Source organism: Callorhinus ursinus, unplaced genomic scaffold, assembly GCF_003265705.2.
Source record: "Callorhinus ursinus isolate GAN/ISIS: 27379988/994484 unplaced genomic scaffold, GSC_fseal_2.0 scaffold10, whole genome shotgun sequence".
Taxonomy (NCBI): domain Eukaryota; kingdom Metazoa; phylum Chordata; class Mammalia; order Carnivora; family Otariidae; genus Callorhinus; species Callorhinus ursinus.
In genome coordinates this window covers 6730319-6757526 of record NW_027397072.1, presented here as the reverse complement: position 1 = coordinate 6757526, position 27208 = coordinate 6730319, and the positions used below count along the sequence as shown (strand labels likewise).

The 27208-nt window shown below is 47.8% G+C and overlaps 1 protein-coding gene across 1 annotated transcript; it reads right to left on the bottom strand.

Annotated features, from left to right (window-relative positions):
• Positions 1 to 13859: 13859 nt before the first annotated feature.
• ID2 (inhibitor of DNA binding 2) lies at positions 13860 to 16295 on the bottom strand. Its single transcript, XM_025867703.2, has 3 exons — positions 15817 to 16295; positions 15452 to 15515; positions 13860 to 14629 (listed from the first exon to the last, which is right to left on the bottom strand). Exons 1-2 carry the CDS (start codon positions 16162 to 16164, stop codon positions 15459 to 15461), a joined length of 405 nt encoding a protein of 134 aa, XP_025723488.1. The 5' UTR covers positions 16165 to 16295; the 3' UTR covers positions 13860 to 14629; positions 15452 to 15458.
• Between the last annotated feature and the right edge of the window lie 10913 nt (positions 16296 to 27208).

Genomic DNA, 27208 nt, shown 5'->3' with positions numbered 1-27208 from the left:
CAAAACTTACCCTTCTTAACGAGCATAATGTCTTATGTTTTTAGCCCATGTGCTGGTTACCAATTGCTGTGTAGGAAATCTGAATGGCATAAACAATAACAATTATATGTTATGTCAGATATATGTAACATTTTTCTTACAGTTCTGGGGTTTACTGGGCTCAGCCAGGTGTTCTCACTCAGGGTCTTGCATGCAATTGTGGTCAGATGGTGGGAGGGTCTGGAGGCCTCTCAAGGGTTTTCTCACTCATGTGTCTGGTGGGTGACAGATGTGGTATCAGCTGGGATGGTGGTGTCGGTGGCAACACCTACACATGGTCTCTTTCTGCAGCTTGTGCTTCCTCACAAAATGGCAGCAAAATACTTAGAGTGAATGTCCTGAGTCTGAGGCGGAGAGAAAGAGACAGAGGGAGAGAGAGAGAGAGAGAACCAGGCCACGTTGTATGACCTTTATGAACTAGCCTTGGAATTCACAGAGCATCCCTTCCATTGCATTCACAAAGTCCAGTCCAGGTTCAAGGGCAGGAGACAGACTCCACCTCTTGCTGTTGGAGTGGCAAGGTTCTAGAAGAGCATGTGGGACCAGAAATATTTTTTGCAGCCTTTTTGGAAAATACAAACCGCCACAGATCGCTATGCGGATCAGGAAGGCAAATACTCCCCTATGATACCATCATGGCAGAAAACGGATAGAAAAATAGCTCTGCTATATGCTGCATGCATCCTAGCCTGATTTTCAAGAACTGTTCTTCTTCTGGGGCAGGAGAATTCCAGATAGCACGCTGGAGCTGAAAGGACCGGTTGCTTTGCTTCTGGTGGTCCTGACCGTTAGTTGGTAATAGGCACTGGCCCAGCAGCATGGCGGGGGGTCGGGGGGAGCGCCTGCCGCTTCCTGCCCTCCCGAAGGCTGGACCTCAGCTCTGGGTTCCGTGAGGCTCCCGCGAGGTTAGTCTGGGGCAGGAATCGGTCTTGGTTGAAGATCTTTGAAATCAAGTAGAGCTGTTCCCTCACCATTGAAGACTTCAATGTATTTTGGTGGGCAATCGTACCCCCAGAATGATTTCTACTTAGTTGGAAAATGTCAGTTAAAATTTACACCCTTACTATAGTGAAAAAAGATGTAAAAAATAGAAGTGGCTTTCTTTTCAGACACTGTCACCATTTCTCTCTTGCATATGGCTTCCAGCAAGAGGTTTGTGTGGTGTTTTTTTTTTTTTTTTCCTTTCCTTCTATTTCACTGATGATTTGGCTATGGAATCTCAGAGAACTTGGGCCTTTGCCTATAACTAAGAATGTAAAGGCCTTACACAGAAAATGTGGAAGTGTATAAAAAATCTTCAATATATACTATTTTCAGATTGCATATCAACGTAACATTTAGGATTCAAGTCGTCTATCTTTATCTCTGTAGATGCTACACCAGAGCTACCACCATCCTATGTATAAATGTGTGGAAACGGCCCAAGAGCTGCTTTCAACATTTCCAGAACTTCGATCTTTTTATCTCCTTAACTACTTGAAGGGTGTCACTTTCTATGGTGGATCCAAAGAACACTATTGATTGTGTGTAATCTTTCCAGTAATTAAAATATTTCCTCCAAGACAGGCTGCATACATATTCTAGCTGGGCGGGGCAGGCGGAGGGAAGGACTTCCTGGATTTTATCCTGGGCTATTATAACTTGCCATTCCATGTATTAGTAGAATAATCATTTCAAGTCCAAAACATTTATGAGTATGGTTTTACATCTATGTATCTAATCTTTCAGATTTGCCACAATTATCCCTGCCATTGTGAAAGTGGAAATATTATTTGTCTCAGTTCAAGGTTCTATTTATGACCGGGTGTTTGATCAACTGAGAGTAATATTTGGGAAAAGAAAAATGATCTAATGAGTTATGAAGTTCTGTGATTTGTGCTTAGTCAATATGCTATTTTTTCTTGGGTTGAAAAAGCCAAGTTAATTGTAGTCTAGTTAATAAGTTTGAAATATATTGGCTATAACCACAGAAGACACATATAAGCCATTGACATCTAGACATCTCAACAGCTAGGGAAAATGTCACCATAATCCCTAAAATAAGAGTTTTAGTGACAAAGCAAGATATGCCTGGAAGAGTCACACAGCCAAAATTATCCTTGCCATTTCCACCAAATGTTTCCAAAAAGCTTCTAAAATGGTGCCTTCAATAAGGAGTTAGCCATTTCCCACTTGGAGGACCTATGGATTATAGCTCCTGCCCAGGTCTAGAAGTCTCTTGATTTTCTCCAGCAGCACAGGAATCAGGACACCCAGGCTGGCTCTGATCCCACTCCACCCCGAAGCCCAAAGTTTTTAGTAAAAAGAGCCTGTGTAGCCAACTTCCAAGATGGCGTCAGGAAGTGCCCATTCCTGGTGCCCCCACCCTACACCCCACACCCTTGTTGTCCCTCCCACTGTCCCAGAGTTGGTCTGTGGTGGTATGTCACTTCTGACATTCTTTCTCTGTCCCACTCTGGGGGAAGCCGGCTGCCATGTCATGAAGAGCCCTATGGAGAAGCCCATGTGTCAAGGAACTTAAGACCCTTGGCCAATAGCCAAGGTGAGGAACAGAGACTTGCCGCAACCATGGGAGTGAGTCTGAAGCTGATCCCCCAGCGAGGTTAAGCCTTGAGTCAGAGCCACCCAAGTAAGCTCCCGATTCCTGACCCACAGAAGCTGTGCAAGGTAATAAATATTTGTTGTATTAAGATACTAAATTTTGGGGTACTTTGTTATGCAGCAATATAGAACTAATACATAACTAAAATTCTACTTTAAATCCAAGACTTGGTGAGCCTGTTTCATCTGTCGTCTGAGCAGGGCGGGTTTCATGTCCTACAGGAGAGGACACGGGGGTTGAAGAGTCCAGCGTGCCGGTCAATGTCCGGTCACAAACTTTAGCGGAAAGAATAAAACTATGAACTAGGTATCAAGTACTAGCTACGTAACAGAAAAAGCGAAAAAAGAACTCTTAGGTATCACAGAGGTGGTTACTGCAGGGAGCATTTCCACCCTTGGGCTGAGGACACAAAGTGGGAGGCCGGAATGATGAACTCTCAGAGGCTCTGAGGAGAGGGTGCCACTCACTGGTGCGGGGGTCTCTGAGCCAGAGGGGTGCCCCGGGCCTGGGCCCCAGTGCTCGCTGGTGCTAGAGTCTGGGAAGGGAATGGGTCAGCGGTCTCACGGGGTGTTGAAAGCCGCAAACAGGATCCAAGGGCTGCTGCAGGAAGCCTGGGTGCAGACGTGTTGGGTGTGGCTTCTGTGAGTCCCAGGAGCAGCTCTCTCTGGTCCTGCTGCCCCACACCTGCCGTTGCCCTCCCTCCCCCACCACCGGCCACCCTAACCCAGGGGTCACCCTTCCGCAGAGCCTCCAAACCAGAGTTGAGGATGGTGGGGTGGGCTTGGAGCCCAGAGACAGTAACTCAATCCCTGGCTCATCTTGCAGCCCCTCTGGCCTTTCCTTACTTTATTTTTCTTCATAGCACTTAGCCCCCTCAATATCTGCTAGAATGTACTTGTTGTATATGATCTATGTCTCACTGCTGGAACGCGGGCTCCCCCAGGGCAGGGACCCTTGTCTGTTGGGTTTGCTGTGTTAGATCAATGTCTGGCACATAGATGGAATCCGATCAATGTTTGTGGAGTGAATGAATTAATAAATGTAACCCCTTTCACACATCAGAGATTGATCCCTGGAAAGAAGTGTCTCCTTGTTCTATTTTATTTTTTATTTATTTTTTTTAAAGATTTTATTTATTTATTTGAGAGAGAGAAAGAGAGAGAAAGCATGAGAGGGGGGAGGGTCAGAGGGAGAAGCAGACTCCCTGCCGAGCAGGGAGCCCGATGCGGGACTCGATCCCGGGATTCCAGGATCATGACCTGAGCCGAAGGCAGTCGCTTAACCAACTGAGCCACCCAGGCGCCCGTGTCTCCTTGTTTTAGCAGGAGCAGCTTACGAGGCTGGAGTGTTTGTTCTCATAGACAGTGGCATACGGGATGAGAACTAGTAGGACACATCCCTTGTCCCTGGGATTTGCAATTGCTTCTTCATCAAATGGAGTTTGCAGAGATCGTACCCCAGGCTGCATTCGTGTTTCAGGATGATTCTCGGAAGTCATTGTCGGCCACAGAACCGGGGCTTTTGACAAACTTGTTCAGAAATTTCTTTCCTAGTCAAGACATCTCTAAATTGGATTGACTCAACCGGTATGGATTAAATTTAAATTTGAGATTTTTTTTGTTCCTTTAAATATTTTACTTTAGGGGATTAAAGTTTCAGTTAACATTTTTGGAATATTTTTTCCTCCCGGTAGGCTTTGGCAAATTCTGGTAAAATTAGAACATTAAGAATGGCCTTTCCTTTTTCCTTGCTTGCAGTGCTTCTGTAGGATTTTTTGAGACATAAAAGTTTGAAGGAATGTGTGAGTTTTTAAGAACTTTCTTCCAGAACTGATGGAACTTATTTAGAAGACTGTATGTGTAAAATACATCTCACAGCATTGTCTCTAGGCGGAAGCTTACTTAAAACGAAGACCGTATTCTAAAAGGAAGGCATAATCATATATGTGGAAATACACATACTGTTCTCTGCTCATGACGGTGGGGAGGAGAGAGAGGACGGGAAGACATTTCTGGGACTCGTAGAGATTTTCTTTGCTGCCTTTTGGTGAGACCCGGGTGTCCCTGGGTGCACAGAGTGGCGTCTCTTCTCAGTGGGGGCAAAGGCAGCTGAACCAGGTGAGGAAGGAGAATTCAACTGCATTATAGGTCAAGGTCAGTCTCAAGGGAGGGAACGAGGATGCACATGGCAGGAGGCCAGAGCCTTTGGAGAAAGGACTGTCTCTCTAACTTACCAATCATGAGCATTTCCCAATACAGAGGACAGCCCTGTGCCCGTCAGCATTTTGCTGTGCATCGATCACCTGCCTTACTCCCCTTTCCTTTTTCCGGAGTATTTTAGAGCGATTCTTCGGCTTCATGTCGCCTTACCTGTAAATACTTGAGTGCGCATCTTAAAAGGCAGGGTCATTCTCCTATGTAACATAATACCCCAGCTTCACATCAACAGAGCTAATTCTGTAATATCATCTAATGCCCAGTGTTCGTTCAAAGGTCTCCAACTGTGTAGAACAATGGCCTGTTTAGAGTTTAGGAAGCTGAACAAGACCCGTCCCTTGCATTTGGCTGTTGAGTTTCTTACGTTGTCTTAATCAAGGACAGCTCTTGTCCCGTCCCCCCCACGAGCGCTGCTTTAATGCCACTGATGTGTTGACCAAGCTGGGCCATTGTGAGGAAGCCCCCATTCTGGACTTCTGCTCGGTCCCCGTTTCACTTGCTCTCCCCTGTTTCCCAGAGACCAGAAGCTAGATCGAAAGGCTTTATGTTATTTCAGATTGGGTTATTGGAAAAAATGTCTTCCTAAAAATATTTCACGAGTTATGCTGTGTCCTTCTGACGGGATGCATCTCATGATCCTTTGTCTGGATTTGTAGTGACCAACTCAGAGTTCCAAGTAAGCATTTCCTCATAAACAGCCTGATCATGTCATTATAAAGTCCCCCGTCAGTCTTTCACCTAATGATGTCACTAAACATCGATGACCACTGCCTGAATCAGTAGCTACATTAGTTGTCACACATTTAGTTCTACGTTCATTGTGACGTGAGGGGCTGTGAATGGTGGTTTGCTAATTTTGTCTTTCTCTTATGGTTTTCTGACACACAGCTTATACTGGGAAGGCAGGACAAATGGTTTTTAAATTTAATTTTATTTGTCTTTTTATTTTTAGAGAGACAGAGAGAGAGAGAGAGAGTTAGAGAGAATCTTAAGCAGGCTCCACGCCCAGTGCATGAGCCCGATGTAGGGCTCAATCTCACGACCCTGAGATCACAACCTGGGCTGAAATCAAGAGTTAGACTCTTAACTGACTGAGCCACCCAGACACCCCCAGGACAAACACTTCTTATTTCCCTTTAATTATCCATTTTTAAAATGAGTTGGTGGTCTAGAAGACTTCACTGGGACCCAGAGAGTTTTATTCTATTTTTGTCTCCTCTTTATTTTTGTTTTTATTTTTACTTCCTGTCCTAGACGGAGAATCAGCCATTTCTCCAAGGAACGCTGCTTACTACTAGGGTTTGGTGGTAATGAAGAATGCAAACTGGTATAAGGGGGTTCTTATTACTGCAAGTTACCATTGCTTCTAGGCATTTTTGGTGGAACATTAGAAAAATATTTTTTAAGAGAAAAAGTTTAAATTGATATTTTCAGTTCAAATATAAGGTTTGGGGGCTTTTTTTCTTCTTTAACGTTGACTTGTAACTAATTTCTCTTACATGAAAATCTTGGTCCCTAATACCATTAAACGTAATTCCTTCTTTGCTTACCTTACAATATATACTTACCAGTTTAAAAATAACAATACCAAGATTATTACCAACAATATGACAACTAAATGAACTTTATGATTTCTTTACAGCTCTTTTTGTCCTTAGAACATCACCAGGCATGTTGAGTAAAACTACTGTGTTCCATGGTAGTCGGCTGGGATAATTGTTGGCTTGGTATGGGTATATCACCAACTTGAGATACAATTAGATCCATTTGTTCTATTATTTTTAAAATTTTATGTATTGCTTCTTTCTTTAATTTTTTAGAAAAACATTTATATTATAATCAAAACTATATAACAAGATACATTTAGAGACGTCACATTTCTCCCCTGTTCTATCCCTCCTCCTTCAATAACCATTTCAATTGGTTTATCCTCCCATTTTATTTCTCTGCAAATATAAACAGATATGAATCTCTATGTGTATGTTATAGTTTTCTTCTGCTTTTAAAGAGAGAAAGCGCACAAGTGGGGGAGGAGGAGCAGAGGGAGAGGGAGAGAGAGAATCCCAAGCAGGCTTCATGCTCAGCACAGAGCCTGGCACGGGGCTCGATCTCACGACCCTGAGATCATGAGCTGAGCCGAAATCAAGAGTTGGATGCTTAACCGACTGAGGCACCCAGGTGCCCCTATACCTTCCCTCTGACACAAAAGTTAGCCTGCTACATACGCTGCCCTGCACTACACTCTCTCCACTCGACATTATACCCTGGAAAGCCCACGGGAGTGTATAGAGAGAGCTCTTACTCTTCACAATGCTGCATCACGGATGTACGATAGATGTTCGAACCAGCCCCCTACCGACGGACATTTAAGTGGTGTCCAGTCATTTGCTATTAAAAAATAATGCCAAATCTATTAACTGGGAGCATTGATTATTTCATATTTTGCAAGTGTCACTTTGCAATAGATTCCTTGGGTGGGACAGCTGGGTGAAAGAGTAAATGCATACATAGTTTTGCTAGCTGGTGTCCAATTCCTCTGCATAGGGGTCGTACCATTTTATCATGAACGATGGACAAGACTGTTCCCCCCACCGTCTTGTCAACAGAATGTATGGACACTTTTGGACAGTGGTCCATCTGCTCGGTGAGAACTGGTATCTGGTGTAGTTTCCGTGTGTACTGATCTTACTATGAATGAAACAGACCACCTATTTGTGTGTGTAAAGGCTGTTGTATTACTTTACCTGTGAACCCCTTCACTTGTGTTGTTGGACTTGTACTTTTCAATTTTTAGGACATATGCATGTGTGGCACATTAGCTTGAATAAAGGCTTGTCTGATATTTGGACGTGTCTAACGTTCAAGTTCAAGTCACCTGTTTGCTGTCATGCACTCCCCTCTGTTGCACGACCTTCAGTAAAGTCTGCCTTACGTGTCGGATTTCCCATGTGTCCTACCTTGATTTCATCTCTGTGAGATCTTTATCTCTCTGTGCTGTATTTTGGGTTATTTCCTCAGATCCATCTCCCAGTTCATTAACGCTCTCTCTAGTAGCTTAAAAATTTTTTCTCTGCTAAAATACACATAACGTAAAATTTACCATCTTAATTATTTTTAAGTGGACGATTCAGTGGTGTTAAGGACGTTCATATTGTTGTGCAACCATCACCACCATCCGTCTCCAGGATTCCTTTATCTTGCAACACTGAAACTCTACACCCATTAAGCTCCCCCTTTCTCCCCTTCCCCTGGCACCCACTCCTGTACTTTCTGTCTCTGTGATTTTGACACTCTAAGTACCACATATAAATGGAATCACATGGTACTTCTCTTTCTGTGACTGGCTTATTTCACTTCGTATCATGTCCTCAAAGTTCATCTTATAGCCGATGTTGGAATTTTCCTTCCTGCTTAAGGCTAATATTTCACTGTATGTCTATAAACCACATGTGGCTTATCCACTCATCTGTTGATGGACACACGGGTTGCTTCCACGTTTTAGCTAAATTGTGAATAATGCTTCTGTGAACGTGAACATAAAATATCTCTTTGAGACCCTGCCTCAATTCTTTTGGATATATATCCAGAAGTAGAATTGTTGGAACATACGGTAATTCTACTTTTTAATTTTTTTGAGGTGACGCCATACTGTTCTCCACAGTGGCTATATTATTTTACATTCTCTCTAAGAGTGCACAAGACTTCCAACTCCTCCACATCCTCCCAATGCTCGTTATTTTCTGTTTTGTTTTGTTTTAAATTTTGTTTTGTTTCAGTTTTTTGATAGTAGCCATCCTAATGAGTGTGAAATGTCATTATGGTTTGGATTTACATCCCCCTAATGATTAGTGATGCGGATCTTCTTTTCATGTTTTATTGGCCAGTCATAGATCTTCTTTGGAGAAATATTTATTCAAGTCCTTTGTCTATTTTTGAATTGGGTTGTTTGTTTTTTGTTGTTGAGTTTTAGGAGCCCTCCATATATGCTGGCAATTAATCCCTTATCAGATCTACGATTTGCAAAGATTTTCTCGCATTCTCTGGGTTGCTTTTCTGCCCTGTTGATGGTGTCTGGTGAGGCACGGTTGTAAATTTTCATGAAGTCCAATTTTTGTTTTTGTCTATTTTTATTTTTGTTGCCTGTGCCTTTTGTGTCATATCCAAGAAATCATTGCCAATTCCAATGTCGTGAAGTTTATGCCATATGTTTTCTTCTAAGACCTTTATAGTTTCATCCATTACGTGTAGGTCTTGGATGCTTTTTGAGTTAATTTTTTGTATAAGGTGTTAGGGAAGGGTCTGACTTTGTTCTTTTGTATGTGGATCTCTAGTTTGTTGAAAAGACCGGCCCTTCTCTATTGAATGGTATTGGCATCCTTGTTGAAAATCATTTGACCACACATATGAGGGTTTATTTCTGGGTTCTCTAGTCTATTCCATGTGTCAATATGTTTGTCCTTATACTGTACCACACTGCTTTGATTGCCATAGCTTTATAGTAAGTTTTGAAGCCAGGAACTGTGAGTTCTACAACTTTGTTCTTCTTTTTCAAGATAGCTTTTCTATTCAGGGTCCCTTAAGATTCCACGTGAATTTTAGGATGAATTTTTCTATTTCTGCAAAAAATGTCACTGGGATTTTCACAGGGATTGCACTGAATCTGTAGATTGCTTTGGGTGGGATTGACATTTTTAACAGTATTAAAATCTCCAGTTCATGAGCACAGGATGTTTTTCCATTTATTTATGTCTTCTTTAATTTCTTTCTGCAACATTTTGTAGTTTTCAGTGTGCAAGTCTTTCGCTTCCTTGGCTAAATTAATTCCTAAGTATTTTATTCATTTTGATGCTATTGTAAATGGAATTGTTTTCTTATTTTTACCTTTTTTAAAGTGTGCTCCACACCCACCGTGGGGCTTGAATGCAGGACCCTGCGATCAAGAGTCATGTGCTCCCCTGAATGAGACAGCCAGGCTCCTCCTGGAATGGTTTTCTTAATTTCCTTTTCAGACTGTTCATTGTTAGCATCTAGAAATGCTCCAGTAGTTTTAAACCTGGGTTTTAACCTTCCATTGAGTTTTCAATTTCAGTGACTGTACCCTGTGATTTTTCTGATGTTTTTAATTAGTTGATTTCTTTTCTCAAATCATTTTAGTTACCCTTACCTTAGAGTCTGCAGTTCTTTGGTATCTAATCTTTCTCTTGGTCGTATCTACCGATTCTTTCACTGTAAATTGGTTTTCAGTAGGTTATAAGATTTTTAATTGTAAACCTACTTTTAGCAAGCCATTGAATATGAGAATTTTGTGTGGTCGGTATCGAGGGCTTCCCTCTCTGGAGAAGTTTTGCATTTGCTCCCGCCAAACACCCCAGGGGTGTCACCAACCAGGAACGATTTTTATATTAATTTATCAGCACTAGAATTTCTCAAATGAACAGGGCAGTATACATTTAAATTTCCATTCCCCAGAGGGGCATGTCTGTGGCTGTGAATTCTCAAGGGAGGCGTTTCTCCCCTCCTGAGCTCCCAGGGACAGATAGGCCTCCCCATGATCCTCCTGGATGAGGGTTAATTTTCTTTTTAGTCTACACTGTAACTCAGATTGCAGGCCTTCGAGAGCAGTCTCACTTCCAATGTCCTGCTTCACAGGGGAGCGAAACCTTGTCTCTAGTTCCTGTTGGGCCAATGCCCCCATGCTGGGTTTGGCACCCTCCCTCAGGAGGGGCCCCCAGACATGCACGCGTCATCATGCTGATGTTCTGCTCGCTCTCAATAGTTGGCACTAAGCAAAATACCTGTTAGGCTCGACAAATCTTGTCTCTGTCTCAGATGATCTTTGTGAGCAAACAGACGTTCAAAACCTGAGCAGAACCATCACTCAGAAAGACACTCAGGGGCTGGGAGGCGCCTTTCCAGGAGAAGAAGGCGTCAGAAATCGGAAGGGTGTGTGGTGAGCCAGGCTAACAGGGATTTGGATAGTTCGGGAGCAGCACACCCACAATGTGAAAAGCCCCATAAAAAATTATCCTTGAACAACAACCAAAAGCTCCATGAAACAGGTTTTTATTGACAAGAATGCTCTTTCCTATTAACTTCTACATCTTTGTCCTCAGAAGCCCCTTCACCATTCAAGTAAAACCCTGGATGGAGTCTGTCCATAGACTGCTGTGTGCCCTTGGTCACTCCCTTCACATCTGTGAATCCAGTTTCGATAGAAGGGAGAGACCACATGTTGGCCTACCTTCGAGGATTTATCCATGGCTTTGAGAACTAAAATTAAATGTAAACTGACCTGCACATTTATTGTTTGAGGTTAGTTTGACCTTGATTCCAAAATCAGATAAAGACAGCACAAGAAAAGAAACCACAGGCTCTATTTTATTCTCAAAAATTCCAAGTAAAATACTGGCTAACAGAATCTGACAGTGTATATGAGAAGTAATCATACGTCATGTTCAAGTAGGATTTATTACAGAAATGCAAGCCTCGTTCATATCAGAAAAATCAGTGTAATACACTAGAGAAAAATAGTATCAGTAAATAGAATAAAAATATTTTACCAAATTTGCTCCCAAATTGTGCTTCAAAATCCCCCCAAAACAAAAAAACACCTAACAATTAAAGGGTTCTTCACAAAATGGATCAAGACTATATATTACAACAAAATCCTAGAGTCAGGTCATGCATAATGGAGAAAGTCTGACTTATTCTCATCAAGATTTTGACTAAGACAAGGATGCCGGCTCTCACCCCATATTCCTTTAATGCAACAGTGGAGGTCCTAGTTAATGTCATTAAGCAGTTCAGGAAAAATAAATATAAGGAAAAGAGAAGGGAAAATGCTCCGGCTTTCATTTGACTTCACAATTCATTTTTCTCCGCAAACCAGTCATAATCTCTTTGAGCCTGGGGGTGATGTCTGATACTTGTATTAAAATCCAAGACAGCCCCGAGTGTAGAACTGGTAGTAGACGCTAGTTTGCAAAAGGGGATCCTATCTAAGGTATGAAGTAGTAGAGACGAAGTAAGATTCATACGTGGAAAGGACTGTACACATTCGAGAGGCAATCTTTCACAAATGTTCATTTGCAAAAGGCTGTTTCTCCAGGCGTTTTCTCCCCTATGCTCCGGCTCATTGCCCCTCGGGTTCCCAGCGCCCCGGGACCCCGCGCTCGCGAGCCGCCTTCCTCGTACCGGCCAGCAGGTGGCGCCCGGCCTCCACCGGCCGGACCCCGAAGAGCCGCCCGAGCTCCGCCGCGCAAAGTCTCCTCCGAAAGGTGCAGCTTTTCCTGGACGCCGCTGCTACTCTGGGTCGTCGTCCAAAAGTGGCAAACGGTCCCAGCTTCCAGGGACCAAGCAGGTGCTCGAAGGGGCCCCGTCCCGCCCGCACGGCTTCCTCGGGAAGCCCACGAGCCCCTGCAGAAGACCCCCCCCCCCCGCCACCGTCGGAGTCTGAGCCTCTCACGCGCGGGTCGCCGAGGCCCGGAGCGACCAGGGGCCGGGGTCTGCGCCCCCATCCCGTCGCCCCCGGAGGAAAGGACGGGGTGGGGGCGGACGGGCAGCGACCGGTCCTCGCGCTTCCCCGTCACTGCCCAGCGCAGGGCGGCCCGTGGTGCGGGGCGCCCAGGGACAGGTGGCCAGACATCAGGTGACAGGTCTGAAAGGCGGCCCGCCGCGGGATGACCCAACCCCGCCCAGGTGCGGCAGGCAGAGCGGCGTCCCCCGGGGTATGATTATCGACAACGACGACCGCCAGGGTCAAGGCACGTGCTCGCCGGCGGCGTGGACGCGGGGCAGGGCGCGGTGGCGCGGGTGGCGTCGGAGCTGCCCCGCCCGGCTCCCCGACGCCCGCCCTGGAGGAAGGAGGGTCTCGGGGCGCTACGGCCACAGGGGATGAGGGAGCCCGGCGAGGCTGGGCCGCCGGCCGGAGGCCGCCTCTCCACACCTGGCCCCGCGCTCCCCTTGACGTACGGATTCCCTGTCGGGGCCGGAAACGCCACCGCCGCCGGGGCAGACAAGGTGGCGCCACCCAAACACCTGCTGGGCTGGGCCTGAGAAAGTGGCCCCAGGTGAGGCACCCATCCCCACCCGCCTGTCCTCCCCACCTTCCTTCTCCGGTTCCCACCCACCTCGGACCAGCCTTCCAGAACCTCCCACCCCACCCTCGCACACCTAAGGAAATGTCTTCCAATTTGGGAACATATGTATACCTAGGAATTTTAAGCACGTGTTCATGTGAACTACCGTGTTTTAGAGCGGGGTCCAAAACTGCCAGGTGAGGAAATAGCGCGCTGCTACTTTTTCTGTGACTTAGAAGGCCCTTCTCCTCTCCCTCCCTCCCTCTTCTCCTTCCCTGGGCAGTCCAGGGGTGCAGTCAAGGGTGAAGGGCGATCTAACAGCCACCTGTCTTGGAAAGTGGGCTCCGCCCCAGCCCTGTCTCCCAGAGGCCGGGTGAGCTACAGGTGGAGGCGGCGCCGGTGAAGCTTGAGAGCTCAGGGCCCTCTTACAGCTTTCATTCCCACGGGCAAACAGTGAACACCCAGGGGTCTTTTCTGCCCTTCCCCTAAATCTTTTAAATCATGTCCTGAATTCTGTGGACTTTACCCTTCCGATTAACAAGCAGTTTCATATCCTCCAACAAAAGTGTCTTAACACCTACTCAGACAAGTAGTCCTTCCAGACTCCACATTTATTTTGGATGATCTGACTCCTAGAAGTCACTGCCACAGCAATTTCTTGGTTTGAAACTCAGCCCCAAGGCATACAACTGATATTTCCCTGCAGGACTAAGAGAAACTTCTGTTTACAGCCTTCCCAGCTGGGTCAGCTCTCCTGAAATGCTAGCAGTAGCCCTTTGCCCCAAAGTGCTGGCACTGACCACATATCTGATAAGGAGTTTCTCTGCATACAAGTTCTAAGGCTTGGGGGGTGGCGGGAGGGATGGAGAAGTGGAGAGAGAGAGAGAGAGAGAGAGATCTTAAAAACCATTCAGAATTCAGGTATTGACTTCAGACATGTTTATTATAATCTTATACAGTCTACATAAATTTGAACTTGTATTTATTTGGGTTCAGTTATAACATAGCATAATAAAAATCAAAGCACTGGTCCTCTGAAATAAAGCAGGCAATCACCATTCAATAAACACACGATTTATTTTGTATAAAAGGGTTAAGTTTACAACTAAACTTTTATAAAAAGTTTAGCATGAATAAGTACATCATTACACTTTGTATGCAGAAATACACATCTCTGCCACTATACAAGAAAACTCTAATTAAAGAGTTCACAAGGTTTCACTCAATATATATATATATATTTATATATAAATATATACACAGCATTCAGTAGGCTTGCGTCAAAAAGGTAATTTCTGACCAAAAGACTTCATTTAAGTAACTGAATACTGGATCCTTCTGGTATTCACGCTCCACCTTTGAAAAAAGGCAAAGTCTGCTTAAATTGGGAAATTCCTTGTGATTTTAACGTTTTCGCTCCCCATGGTGGGAATAGTATATAAAGAAAACCTTCCAACTGCAGAAAGGGCATTTAAAAGTCTTTTTCATAAATAACTAATATCACAGTCCAGGTCAGAGAACACCCTGGGGAAGATGATCATTCTTAGTTTTCCTTCCATTTTTTTTTTTTTTAAAAAGGTCCATTCAACTTGTTGTTCTCCTTGTGAAATGGTTGAAAAATAAGAAGTTCAGCGCCTTAAAAGATCCTGTGGATTCGTTGTTGTTGTGCAAAGAAAAAGAAAAGTCATGAACACCTGCAAAAGATTGGGGGAGAGGCATGTTTTAGGAGAATGGAACCTAAGGGCAGAGGCGGGCGGACTGGCGCCGGGAGGAAGCCGCAGTTTGAACATTTAACCACCAAACACTCAAAGATTGGGCAAACCCTGGCGTCCAGATGCAAGACACACACACTCGGCCTCGACAGCGAAAATTAAACATGAAAATAGCAGAGACTCAAGGGAAAAACTTCCCAACGCAATCTCCTATTTGGATCTCCAACAGCAGTGCTCACAGGCGCCAGTCTGCTTCTTGTAACAATTATTTGATTGAAAACAGCCCTTTAGTTAACAGATAGGGCAGTCGGAATCCCACATCACAGGGTCTGAGGCACAGGGAAGCAATGCTGGGCTAGCCGAATCTCAGACGGCTCCAGTTTTAGGGAAGGAGGATCTCTATGGAATTTGTGGTGATAAGATTAATTAGATGGAGGTTAGTACCTCATAGTACCAGAGCAATAGGAGAGAAGAGCCAGGGCAGTACATGTGTGGCAGAAGCCAATACACATTTGCCTCAGCCGCCTTCATAATAAGTTACTGGGTTGGTTTTTTTTGTTTGTTTTTTTGTTTTTTTTTTTAAAGGAAAATGTTCTGTGATCTTGAGTAACCAGAGCCAGGAGCCCCTTCATCTGCAGTATACACAGACAATGTGCTACGGGTCATACTAAAGTACACATTCATTTACTAAACCCCAAATTTTGCAGATACACAAGTACCTCCCCCCCCAACACAAATGAAAAAACACGCGCGCACACACTCCAAGAGGCAGTTTACCAACGGGAGGCACGAGCAAACACTCACCATTTATTCAGCCACAGAGCGCTTTGCTGTCATTTGACATTAACTCAGAAGGGAATTCAGAAGCCTGCAAGAGAAAGGGGATAAAAGGCGGTGTTAGACAATCTTAAGGAGAAAGGGCGTGTTTTTTTTTTTTTTTTTAAGTAGCCCGTAGAACAGCAACTTTCATTAAACACGTTTGTGCTACAATTCAGAAATCAAAGACAAATGCATTAACGTGTCAGAACTTATCATCAATTTCACGCGCGACTCAATCTATAGCAGATTTGTTTTTGTTTTTGTTTTTTTTTTTTTAAGTTAATTAGCTCATCTGTAAGTCCCGGACTGCGGCCATGGCAGCAGGCGGGGGCACCGGGAGCAGGTCTTACCTGCAAGGACAGGATGCTGATGTCCGTGTTTAGGGTGGTCAGCGGCGTCCTGGACGCCTGACTCTGCCCAGGTCGCTGGTGGTGCAGGCTGACAATAGTGGGGTGCGAGTCCAGGGCGATCTGCAGGTCCAAGATGTAGTCGATGACGTGCTGCAGGATTTCCATCTTGCTCACCTTCTTGTTCTGGGGGATGCTGGGCACCAGCTCCTTGAGCTTGGAGTAGCAGTCGTTCATGTTGTACAGCAGGCTCATCGGGTCGTCCACCGGGGTTTTGCTCCGGGAGATGCCCAGGCTGTGGTCCGAAAGGCTGTTTTTCCTAACGGACCTCACTGGACTGAAGGCTTTCATGCTGACCGCGCGCGGGGAAAGGAGAGACCGGGAGGGAGCGGGCTGCTTAGGAGCTCAGGCCGCCGCCGCCTGCGGAGCTTCCTGCGCTCGGCACTAGGCTCGGCTCAGAATGAAGAGGGGAGCCTGGCGGGGCGGCTTTTATCCGCACTCGCCGGGGGCATACGATCCGGCTTCCCTGCGTCCCCATTGGTGGAAGGCGGCGCGTCCATCAGGCCGCGCGGGCGTCCCCATTGGTGGGCGCTGGCGCGGGGCGAGCGCTCGGTCCTTCCGCGTTCGCAGCCAATCCCCGTGGGGTGGGCGGGGCGGGCGCGAGCCCAGCTGGGGTGGTAAATAGAGTACAGTAAGCGCGGGGCGGGAGGGGAACGGAGCGGAGGCCGGGCGAGAAGCGGGGGAGAAGGAGGGGAGGAGGGGAGAAGGCCGGGGGTGGGGGGGTGAGGGGAGAAGGGGAGGCCGTGGGGGAGGGGGGAGACCCCAGGAATCCAAATGTGCATCTTTATTCTAATTCTAATGGTGAGCCAGTACCCTCGCCCTAGGGTGTCCCCTGACTAAGCCTTCCACGCCCTGGAGGTTTCAGCAACCCTTAAAACCACAGCGACGCGGACAAGTTCTGCACAGCAGAGGGAAAGTCACCGTTCTCCGCGACCCACGGGATGTCAGCAGATAGAAAAGCATTTCTGAAGACAGTAAAAACGCAAAGAAGTTTGCCATTGACAAGAGACGTGTGTAGAGTTCAGTCTCTTAAGATAAGGCTAAGCTATGTCAAAACAAAACAAAACACAAAACACCCACGCGCGCCCTCAACGACAGGTTTAGTGTGGGATCGTGCAACCCGGAGCGACACGGAGGCATTATTGGTAAAGTCAGTAAAATGAGTACTTATTGGAAACCGTGCTGATCGCTAAGGAGCTCTGAGAGGCAGGACACTTTTCGGGGTTGCTTTCATAGAATAGGCAGGTCTATTATAATGATCCTCTTAGTTGGAAATCATTAGGAAAATTTGCATACTGAAGCTGTATTTACATACGTTGCTCTTGAGAGGCTGCCTGTCTGGGAACCTGCAGTGTGGGTGGCAAAGTAAGGTGATTAATTATGCACAAATCCGGATTTCTGGTGTCACATTCCAGCACTTACAGTGTTTTTAAAGTTTTGTGAAAGGTAGGTGGCTCCAGCCAGTGACCGACATCTTCACACTATTAAAAATAAAAATTCTGTCACGGATGACGTTAGAAATCTTTTCAGCCCTAGTCCTGGACGCAGTTTCACGTTTTGCTTTTTTCCTTGTTTTCCCTCTCTAAATCCTGAAGAAGTTATTCCTGCAGTCTAAAGCTTGCAGCCATTTACCTAAGTACTTTTCAGTTAATTCACACATAATCCTAGTCTAACTGAAGACTACAGTAAATGAGTTGTGTTCGGAAAATCCTATTTCCCCAGAATACAATAAGCTAGAAGACCCGAGAGAAGATGTCATAGTTGTCAGCATCTTGTTTACTTGTTGTCTCCATACGGCACCTTCTTTGCGTTTCAGAAAGAGGAAGGGGGCAGAAGAGAAAAAGCAAAGCTTGACAATGGGGAACCTGTATTTTGTCCCTCAATTAATGATTAATTTCTCAGCTGGTGGGCCAGTCCCTGACACCAACTGCGACCATGTGCCCGCCCCAGGGTTTCTCTTTAGGGAGGCAGTGGGTCCTGCTGAGGTGCATGTCACTTTGGGAAAACCAAGCCACTTCATTTTGGAGGATGGAGGTGGATGGTTTCCTGACCAGCATAGAAATCGGCTGAGGGCCTGTCCTGCAAAAGCTGCCTGCTAATCTGTTCATGAGCGTTCGATTAACAACCTCTCTTCTGATATTAAGTCTGGAAATGATTTAATACTGAGTCCCCCACAGTTCGAGCCTTTTGATGTACTTTGTGTGCATGTGTTTCTGTCACATACGTGCCACAGTGGAACAGATTTTGTTTTGACACTATTTTGGTTCATGATGTTATACTTTGACTATTTTACAATAATAGCCAACGTAAACAAACATCTTTGGGATTCTCAAATTATTACTTGTGATTCTTGGACATTGCAGCTCTGCGATACTGACGCATTCCTAGCTTTTTCCAAGGACACCGTATGTTAACATCCGTGCCAGCCTCATTATCCCAACAGCCAGGCTCTGGGCTGGTTCGTAATGAGCGTTGTACGGTATGACTTTACACACTCGCAAAGTTGATTAAGACAGTGTCTTCTCCCATGATCGTTTTGTGTACCCTGATGCAGTAAAATTGCTAAATATGGTCAAAGTGGTGTGGTTTCTTTCTTCAGCTGCCATGTCAGAGTCCAGTCGGCCGGATCGTGTTGGATTCGACTGGCATGCTACCCGGTTCGACAGTCATTTAAAGATCATTTTAAGGGGATTAGGAGGTTGTCTAAGTTAATGATTAAAAAAAGGCCCGAGTTCTAGTGCGTCTGTCTCAGCAAGCCCAAGACGAAATTACCTTTATAATTATGTTTCCGTGGAGAAAAGGGTGTTGGAGCATTTTCGGGGTGGGGTACAAGGCATTGAAAAATCTGTCAATTGGTGTCTCTGTGGGTTCGCAGTTGAGGCCTCTGAAGTTCAAATGGTCCCAGCCGCAGAAAGGGCCCTGGATTTGCTAGATCCGCGGGCGGTGGGAAGGTGTGAAGGACTTCCGGTGGGGGTGGAGATACCGTCCCCTGGGCTTACTCACCGGGACGCCCCCCATTTCAAGCCACACGCCTACCCTGGAAGTTCCCGGAACCCGGCGCCAGGGCTCACTCACTCGGTCTCCTTCCCGGCCCGGCCGGCGGCTCCCAGCGCGTCCAGCCCCTCGCCGTAATCAGAAGCAGCTCCGGGCCCGGGCGCGCCGGGCCTCCGGGCCGCCTTTGCAATCCCCGCGTGATGCAACGGGGGGCGGGAGGAGCCTGCGGGGGGACCGGAGGGGGGGGGGCTCAAGGTCCTCCCTGCACATCTGGCGCAATTGGGAGCGCTCGCCTTTCTTCCCCCTGGTTTTGTTCTCACAGCTGTGTCCATTCCGCCCGTGACCCCCCGAGTGATCCCTGACAGGTGATGAATTGGCGGCGGCGGCGGCGGCGGCGGCGGCGCGCGGGCCAGGCCGCGGCGGGGCCGGAGCCGGAGCCCCGGAGCAGACTCTCTGGCGCCAGGCGCGTGACGCCGCCCATTCACGCCGCCCTGCAGCCTTGTCCTCGCGGCGCCGCTCAGGCGGCTGCCATGGCAACCGCGCCGTCACTCAGCGCGCGCGCCCAGCTGATCAATGCCTGCGAGGCCCGGCCGTCCCAGGCTCGCCCCGGCCCGGACGCCCGGCCCGCGCGCACCTGCAGCCGCTGCACGTCTTAAGTTTCGAGCGATTTGGGGGAAGGAAAGAGGACCGAGAAGAACAGGAAAGGGCGGGGGTGGGAGTCGGGGGAGAAGAAAAAAGCCGAGAGAGGGAGAAGAAAGAAATCTTCCTTTTGCCGAAAGAGGCATAACGTGGCTTAGAGGTTGCCAAAGCAAGAGGTTTTGCTTTATTTTATTTGTTTTTGCAACCGAGGCGTGCGGGGTGGGCCTGGCGCGAGGGAGGAACGGACGGGGAGAAGGTGACTGTCTTAGCGGATGGCGAGATTTATTTATTCCTTTGGATCTTCGCGGGGATGACCTCCATGCTGGACTCCTAAAAATACCTTTGAAGGACCCCTACCCCGCCCCCACTGCCCCCCTGCCTGGCTCCGCAGAACCCTTGGAGGTTGCTCTAAAAAACCATCAGATTTTTCAAGAACAGCAGCCCCCAGCCCTCCGCCCCGGGGGAGGTGGAAGGATGTGCAGCCGGGTCCGCGGCTCCGAGCCTCTACGCGCCGGCCGACCCGCGGCTGCGGCCTCATTACCACTACAAAGCCCGGCCGACTTAGCCCCGTTCCAATGCTGCGTTTTCAACTGAGAGCATCAAGAGGCCAGAAACTTCCAAGCCAGCCCGCGGACGCAGACGCCTGCTCAGTCCCGGCTTTATCTCTAGGGAAAGTTCCATTTTAAGAACCAGATGCCAACATTCCGGGACAGTTTACGGCATCCGGATCCCTCAAGGGTGCTCATCTGCAGTTCAGAGTGTTAGCAGCAATTATTTATCGTCTGTCCTGGAGAGGAGCTCCTGAACAAGGATGTCCTCTGCTGGCCCTAAAACGGGGTGGGGTGGGGAGACGACTGTTCTGATCCTGTTATCTGGTTTAGCAGAGTTTGTTGTGGTTTTCGAGGAAACAGCATCTGGATTACATAAGGATTCAAGTTTTTGCTTTACTTGTTTATTTAATACCTTGGCAAGAGGGAGCCCTTACCCTGAAACCAGATAACCGAATTTGGTTTAAAACAGCCTTAGATGAGGGGCAACGGGAGGGGAAGAAAATGAATAAAGCCACAAAAAGCAAACAAGAGGATGTTTATTTTTCTCCCTTTGGGTATTTTTGAAGACCTGCCTAGCCTCTTCTACTTCTTGTCGCAAACAGCTAATGAATTGCATTAACAAAGCACTTCAGCTACCAGGAGGGCTTAAGAGACATCCCAGCCCGCCAGGATCCCGGCCCTAATTCCTTCTAGGATGCGGCGCGCGGTCCTGTTTGCCCAGGGATCCAAGAGCACCGGGGGAGAACGCCGTGCTAAATCCAATTGCTTTCCACCGTCTGATCTCCTTGTAGGGAGATCACCTTTCAGCTCCGTTAAAAAAAAAAACCAAACCAAAACAAAACAAAAAAACAGAGTTTGGGAGTTGGAAGTTGGCGGAGGGGCCTATTTAGCTACCAGCCAAGCAAATATTTAAGTTACAAATGCTGTGAAGTGCCCCGATTTGTGGCCGCGTTTGGCTTTCACAAAGGATCGTCCTGTGACTTTTGTGCCGGTCACCAAATTAAAAAAGAAAATTAACTTGAGCAAGAGATAAGGTCTTAGAAAACAATCCCGGGCTGCCCGCGACCTAGCGGGCGCGGGGCTGGCGTCGTCAAGTCTGCGCCGCCGCGAGGCGCGCGTCGCGGGGTCCGGGCCCCGCGGGGAGCTCGGGTCACCGCGGGGATCCCCGGCGGCCGCCCGCCGCGCGCCCTCCGCGCCCGAGCGCAGCGGCGTCCGTGGGAACCCGCAGCAGCCCCCTCCAGCCTGCGACGAGGGCGGGCTGGTCCGGAATCAAGCTACATCTTCCTATTATAATGCGGCACCAAAAGCAACACCCGAGCCCCGGCTTGCGGGTCCCTAACAAGAAACACATTGTGCGCGCTCCCCACCCCCCCACCCCCTTTTTGGCCGAAGCCGCGTTTGCGCGCCGGCGGGGACGCAGCGCGCCAAGTGCATGACTTCAGTGGGGAGGAACCCGCCTGCCCCGCACCACGAGCGCGCCCGGCTTCCGCGGCCACCCCGCTGCGCCCCGCCGTGCCCGCCCGCCGCGGGGACAGGGGCTGGGGCCGGGCGCAGCCCCTTTGCCGCCCGGGAGGCCGCTGCTGTCCATCGCCCGAGGCCCTGGTGGCACCCAGGCGGCATCGGCTCGGGTGATTCTAATCACTGCCCTCTCAGGTTGGCTGGCGGAGAAACTTCTGTTTATAAAATAGTTCACCCTTCTCTCGCCCTCTACCCATGTCCTTGAGGCTTTCACTCCAAGATTCTGCCTCGGACACCCCACCCCTCAAAGGTCAACTTACAAACCTCCTCCTTCTAGGCTAGAGTGAAATCTAGCAAAGGTTTTGCAAGCCTCCCCCCTTCCCCAGACACACCTGTCGCCTGTCACTGCTACCACTGGCTGCTGGAGGGGACCAACCTGGGGCTATGTCCTCTGGGAGGTGAGTGCTGGGGACCCCGAGGGCTGCGGGGACCTGCAGACCCCTGGAGGAGCAGCCCCTGGGGGGTACTCGTTCTCAGCTCTCGGGGGTCCTGCCATGTAACCAGCACCGCTGACCCAGTGGCGACAGGGGCCTCATCTGTCTCAGTGCTGGGGTTGGCCATCTGCGCGGGACCCTGGAGGAAAGACGGGGTGAATTAAATCCTACGTTTTATTTAACCATGCCTGCCTTTCCCGGAGTCTGAAGAACACAGACATTCCATTTCCAAGAAAAAAGGGCAACACAGTGGCTCTCTTTAAGGGGAGGTTAAACATTCACATTGGGTAGAATAACTAATAATTTACAAGCCATTCACAGCTCACCTATTTTGCCCTTCATCTTGACTCCATGAGTTAGGAAAGGCAGATGCTGTCCAGGTTTTACAGAGGAAGAAACTGAGGCACAGATGGATGACAGATCCCACCACTGTGGGCCCACACTCCCTGGGACATCACCCTGTGACAATGCTGAAGTGTGTGACCTTGACCGCAGGGGGGTTATTGATTTCCCTTTTTGCCTTGAATTTTGTTCTAGCCCTGCAGGGCTGGATTGCCCACAGCCAGGACTTTGTATACAAAGAACTTTGTTCTCACCTTCCTCAGAAGTTAACTCTGAGTGACTGAGCTTGACCCCTTATTGACAAATGGTCTGAGGACTCTTCAAACCTTAGTGTATGAAAGAATCACCTTTACACGCAGAGTCCTGGAGCCCACCTCTAGAAATGCTGATTCAGTGGGTTTGGTGAGCAGCCTAGGAAACAGCCTTTTGAGCAAGCATCCTAAGGAGATGCAGGTGGTCAAGGGACCACATTCTGAGAAGCTTCTGGTAAACTGGCCTCTCAGGTCAAGCCTGCAGTTGGCGCAGTTTACCTACCAGGTGAGAATGAGCCATCTTGGACCTGTTGAGGACTGCCACATTTGTTCTTAGAAAACTCAAGAGGACAAGAAAGTCTGTTACATTTACCCATATTTTTACTTTTTTACTTTGTTATTTCTTCCTTCTTGATGTTCCAGTCTTCTTTCTTTTCTTGTTTATTTTGTGTTTCAAGAGTGTCCTTTAGACATTCTTTTAGGGTAAGGTCTGTTGGTGACAAGTTCTCTTAGATTTCCTGCATCTGAGGAGGTCTTGCTTGCCCTTTGATTCTTGAAGGATATTTTGGTTGTATCTCAATTTCTGGGTTGACGGTTCTTTTTTTTTTTTCTTTTTTTTTCCCCAGCATTTGACATGTCCTGCCACTTCTTTCTGGCTGCTATGGTTTCTGATGAGAAATCTGCTATCATTCAAATTGTGTTTACTTCTGTAAATAAGATCGTGTTTTTCTCTGCCAGTTTCTTTTGTCCTTAGTTTCCAGAAGTGTGCTTATTATGTATCTTGGTGTGGATTTTTTGTGTTTTTCCAGTTTGGGGCTCTCTAGTTTCTTGAATCTGTAGGTTTAAATCTATTGCCGAATTTGGAAAAATTTCAGCCATTATTTCTTGACATGTTTTTTTTCAGCCTCACCTTCTTCTCTCCTGGGATCCTGATGACATGAATATTAGCTCTTTGGCTCTAGTCCCTCCGGGGTCTAGGAGACTATGCTTTTTTTTTTTTTTTTTTTTAAGTCTACTTTCTCTCTGTTGTTCAGACTGGGAGGTCTCTACTGTTCTATTTTCAGGGGTATTGATTCTTCCGCCCACTGCATTTTACTTTTGAGCTCATTCAATGAGTTTTTTTGCTTTGCCTATTGTATTTTTCAGCTCTAAAATTTCGATTTGGTTCTTCTTTACATCTTCTATTTCTTTGCTGAGATTTTCCTTTTCTCTTTTCTCCCCCACTTTTTGGGAGCATGTTTGCAATTAATCATTGAAAGACTTTTTTGATGGCTCAGAAGAGCATTGAGCTGACCCCACCCCAACCGTTACCTGACTGTACCCATGCAAGAGACCCCAATTGAGACTGCTCACTGGAGCCCAAGCAATAAGATTATGAGAGAAGAAATTGTCCTCTGAAGGTACTAACTTTTGTAGTGGTTTGTTACATTGATAACTAAATGTCCACCAAAAGAGAAATGGGGCCATTGGTGGGGGGCAGTGGGGATCAAAGCTTCTAAGTATAATTTTGCATATGCATTGTAATTGTAATCACTTATAATTATCTGGGCTCTCCCCCCACCCCCGAAAGTTTTACAACAACAAATTACTTATAGTGCATAAAATAATAAAATGGCATATCCCACATCCAATAAGAGTGTGTTAGTTTTAAAAGACATGAATGATGTTTTATTTGACATCTTGGTGTCCAGTATACACTCAGGTATATAGTGTGGGTCTTTTTTTATTTTTTATTTTTTAAATTAAAAAAAATTATTTATTTGAGAGAGAGCACACGCACGTGCATGTGTGCGTGGGGGGAGGGGCAGAGGGAAAGGGAGAAAGTAAATTTCAAGCAGACGCCCTGCTGAGCGCAGAGCCCAATTGGGAGCTCTCTATCCCAGGACCCTGAGATCATGACCTGAGCCAAAATCAAGAGATGGCCGCTTAGCCAACTGAGCCACCCAGGTGTCCCAGTGTGGGTCTTTTTTTAACCAATCGGAATCCCTACCAATTTTTCCCTAAGGTATAGACTTTATAACTGTATGTGATAACTACATGTTCTGAAGCCAAACCAAGTAGGATAAATGGTCCAGCTGACCCTAGGGCCCTAGGGACGATGGGAGAGCTGAGTGGTCGAGGAGGGGGACTGAGAGTAGACTACAGAGTAAGAATCGGTGCCTCCGGACATTCCAGAACCTGTAGGGTAGACGAATCTCAGAGGTATCACGGCTCATCACCAAGATTTTAAGGAGATTTTGACATTTTCTTCTTCATACAACATGAAGACTTTGAGTGTGGAGAGATCAGGCTTCCTAGTTAGGACCAGTCTGTCTGTCCCACTGTCTTGTTGATTTAACTTCCAGGGACCCCAGGATACCGTCTACCCTGCAGAAGACGCCTTGGCACGAGGACTCCAAAGCTTGTACCAAGAAGGGGGCTGGGAGCCCTGCAGGCAGTGGCTGTAGGCGGTGGCCCCAAAGCTTCTGTCTTCCCCTGTGACACTATCCAGTGTGGCCATTTCTCATCCTGAGAAAGGAGTCAGGAGTGGGTTGGTGCAATTACAATTCATTAAGTCCTGCTTTGAAGTCAGGAGCCCATATTCCCAGGGAGGAGCCTGTGTAGAAATGCAGAAGAGCAGAATGCTCCCTAGCTAAAGGGTTGAAGTTCTTCTGGTTGCTGCTGGTGTGTGTGTGTGTGTGTGTGTGTGTGTGTGTGTGTGTGTGTGTGTGTGTTAGGGGAGCACTCAGAAGGGAGGATGAGCGGGAGCTCAGGGCCCTGAGGGCTCTTGCCCCTCGCCCCTCCCTGAGTCTGAGCCTTTGGCCTTGAGGGGGGGGGCTTTGACCCAGCCCTTTATTTTTTAATGTGCCTTGAGTGTCTGTCCCACTGGCTGCAGTGTGTCCTCAGGTGGATCACCAGAAGCCCAGGGTTCCTGGCTCCTCCACCTGTGTGCTGACACTTAAATCCAATGGCAGACTGGACAGAGCATTTAGTCTCTGAGCTGCACTCCTCAGAATGTGCTCTGGGAACCAGCAGCATAGGCACCCTGAGAAATGCAGAGTCTCAGGCTCCAGTCCAGACCTACTGCAGGTAGAGCCTGTGTGGTTCCTGCCCCGCAAAGCCTGAGGCTCGGGAGCTGAAGTTCTACCAGAAGCTGTGGAAAGAGCAAGCTAGCACAAAGCCTCCGGCATTCACCTTTTTTTTTTAAAAAGATTTTATTTATTTATTTGACAGAGAGAGAGACAGCAAGAGAGGGAACACAAGCAGGGGGAGTGGGAGAGGGAGAAGCAGGCTCCTCGCTGAGCAGGGAGCCTGATGCGGGGCTCGATCCCAGGACCCTGGGATCATGACCTGAGCCGAAGGCAGAGGCTCAACCGACTGAGCCACCCAGGTGCCCCTGCCTTCACCTTTAAAATGGCATCTTTTCGGGGCCCTTGGGTGGCTCAGTGGGTGAAGCGTCTGCCCCGCATTGGGCTCCCTGCTCCCCGGGAAGTCTGCTTCTCCCTCTGCCTCTGCCTCTCTCCCTGCTTGTGCTCTCTCTCTCTCTCTCTCTCTCTCTCTCTCTCTCAAATAAATAAATAAATAATAAAATCTTTTAAAAAATTATTTCAATTAAATAAAATGGCATCTTTTCTGAGCAACAGCTCGCATTTGAATCACGCGGCAGACTTAAGGACACTACTCTGTGACTCTCACGTGGACCGGTAGGGCAGGGAGCATCACTCCCCTTTTGCAGACGGAGTGACGGAGTACAGAGGTGAGCCCACAGCCACACGGCCCAGGCGTCACCTGGGAGTCAGGATTGAGGCTCAGGGTGCTTTTCCCGTTGCTGTCAAACCACAGTGGCCCAGGGAATGCCTTTGGAGGGAGAACAGGCGCGGGGCCTCATGTGGGGAGCAAGTCTGGGTGCTCATCGCGCCGTGGGGTAACGGGGCTGCTGGTGCCAGTTCCCCGACATGGATGCTGGGGTGGGCGTGACTTGGCTGAGCGCACACCCTAGCCCTAACCCAGGCCCTGGACTGCACCCCACGGTCGGCATCCCGGAGCACTCTCTCACTACGCCTCGGGCCTGAGGGAGCACTGGTCTGGCCTGATCCTGCTGTACCCCTGGGAGACCCTCAGAGGTGGGACCCCCTGGTTTCCCTGCTCACATGCCAGGAAACTGCCACGTAACCTCAGTCAGGAGATGGGGGAGACAGTTTCTGGCCCCCATGCCTGTCTGACTTAAATTTCTGATCTTTGCGCTGAGTTACTTCCTAAGGCTTTCTGGAAAGTGTATCAAATCCACTTAATTATCTCTGGGAGACATGCTCGCTTTAAAAAAGGAAACATTTACCATGGCTATTTTATGAGAATTTGAAACATGACATTTTGAAATAAAATATTCTTAACGATACCTTCCTCTCCGTGGCTTCGGTTTCTCTTATGGGCTCTGTGTTCTGACGATGGCGCTCGGAGAGAAGGTCATGCTGTGTGTCGGGGTTGAAGGAGCGAAACTGAAGCTGGAACATCCCTGAGCTCACCCCGTGGGCGGCAGCCTTCCGAGCACCTGCGGGTGGCACTGCGGGTGGCGTGTGACCCAGGGAAAACGCCTGGCCCTTCTGATATCCTTTCCCTGTTTGAAGCT

What these genes read in the sequence shown, in the direction of transcription:
- ID2 (XM_025867703.2), bottom strand. Translation starts at nt 16,164, where the DNA reads ATGAAAGCCTTCAGTCCAGTGAGGTCCGTTAGGAAAAACAGCCTTTCG. An exon ending in TCAGCATCCTGTCCTTGCAG is followed by an intron (nt 15,516 to 15,816) that starts GTAAGACCTGCT and finishes TTTCTCTTGCAG; the next exon opens with GCTTCTGAATTCCCTTCTGA.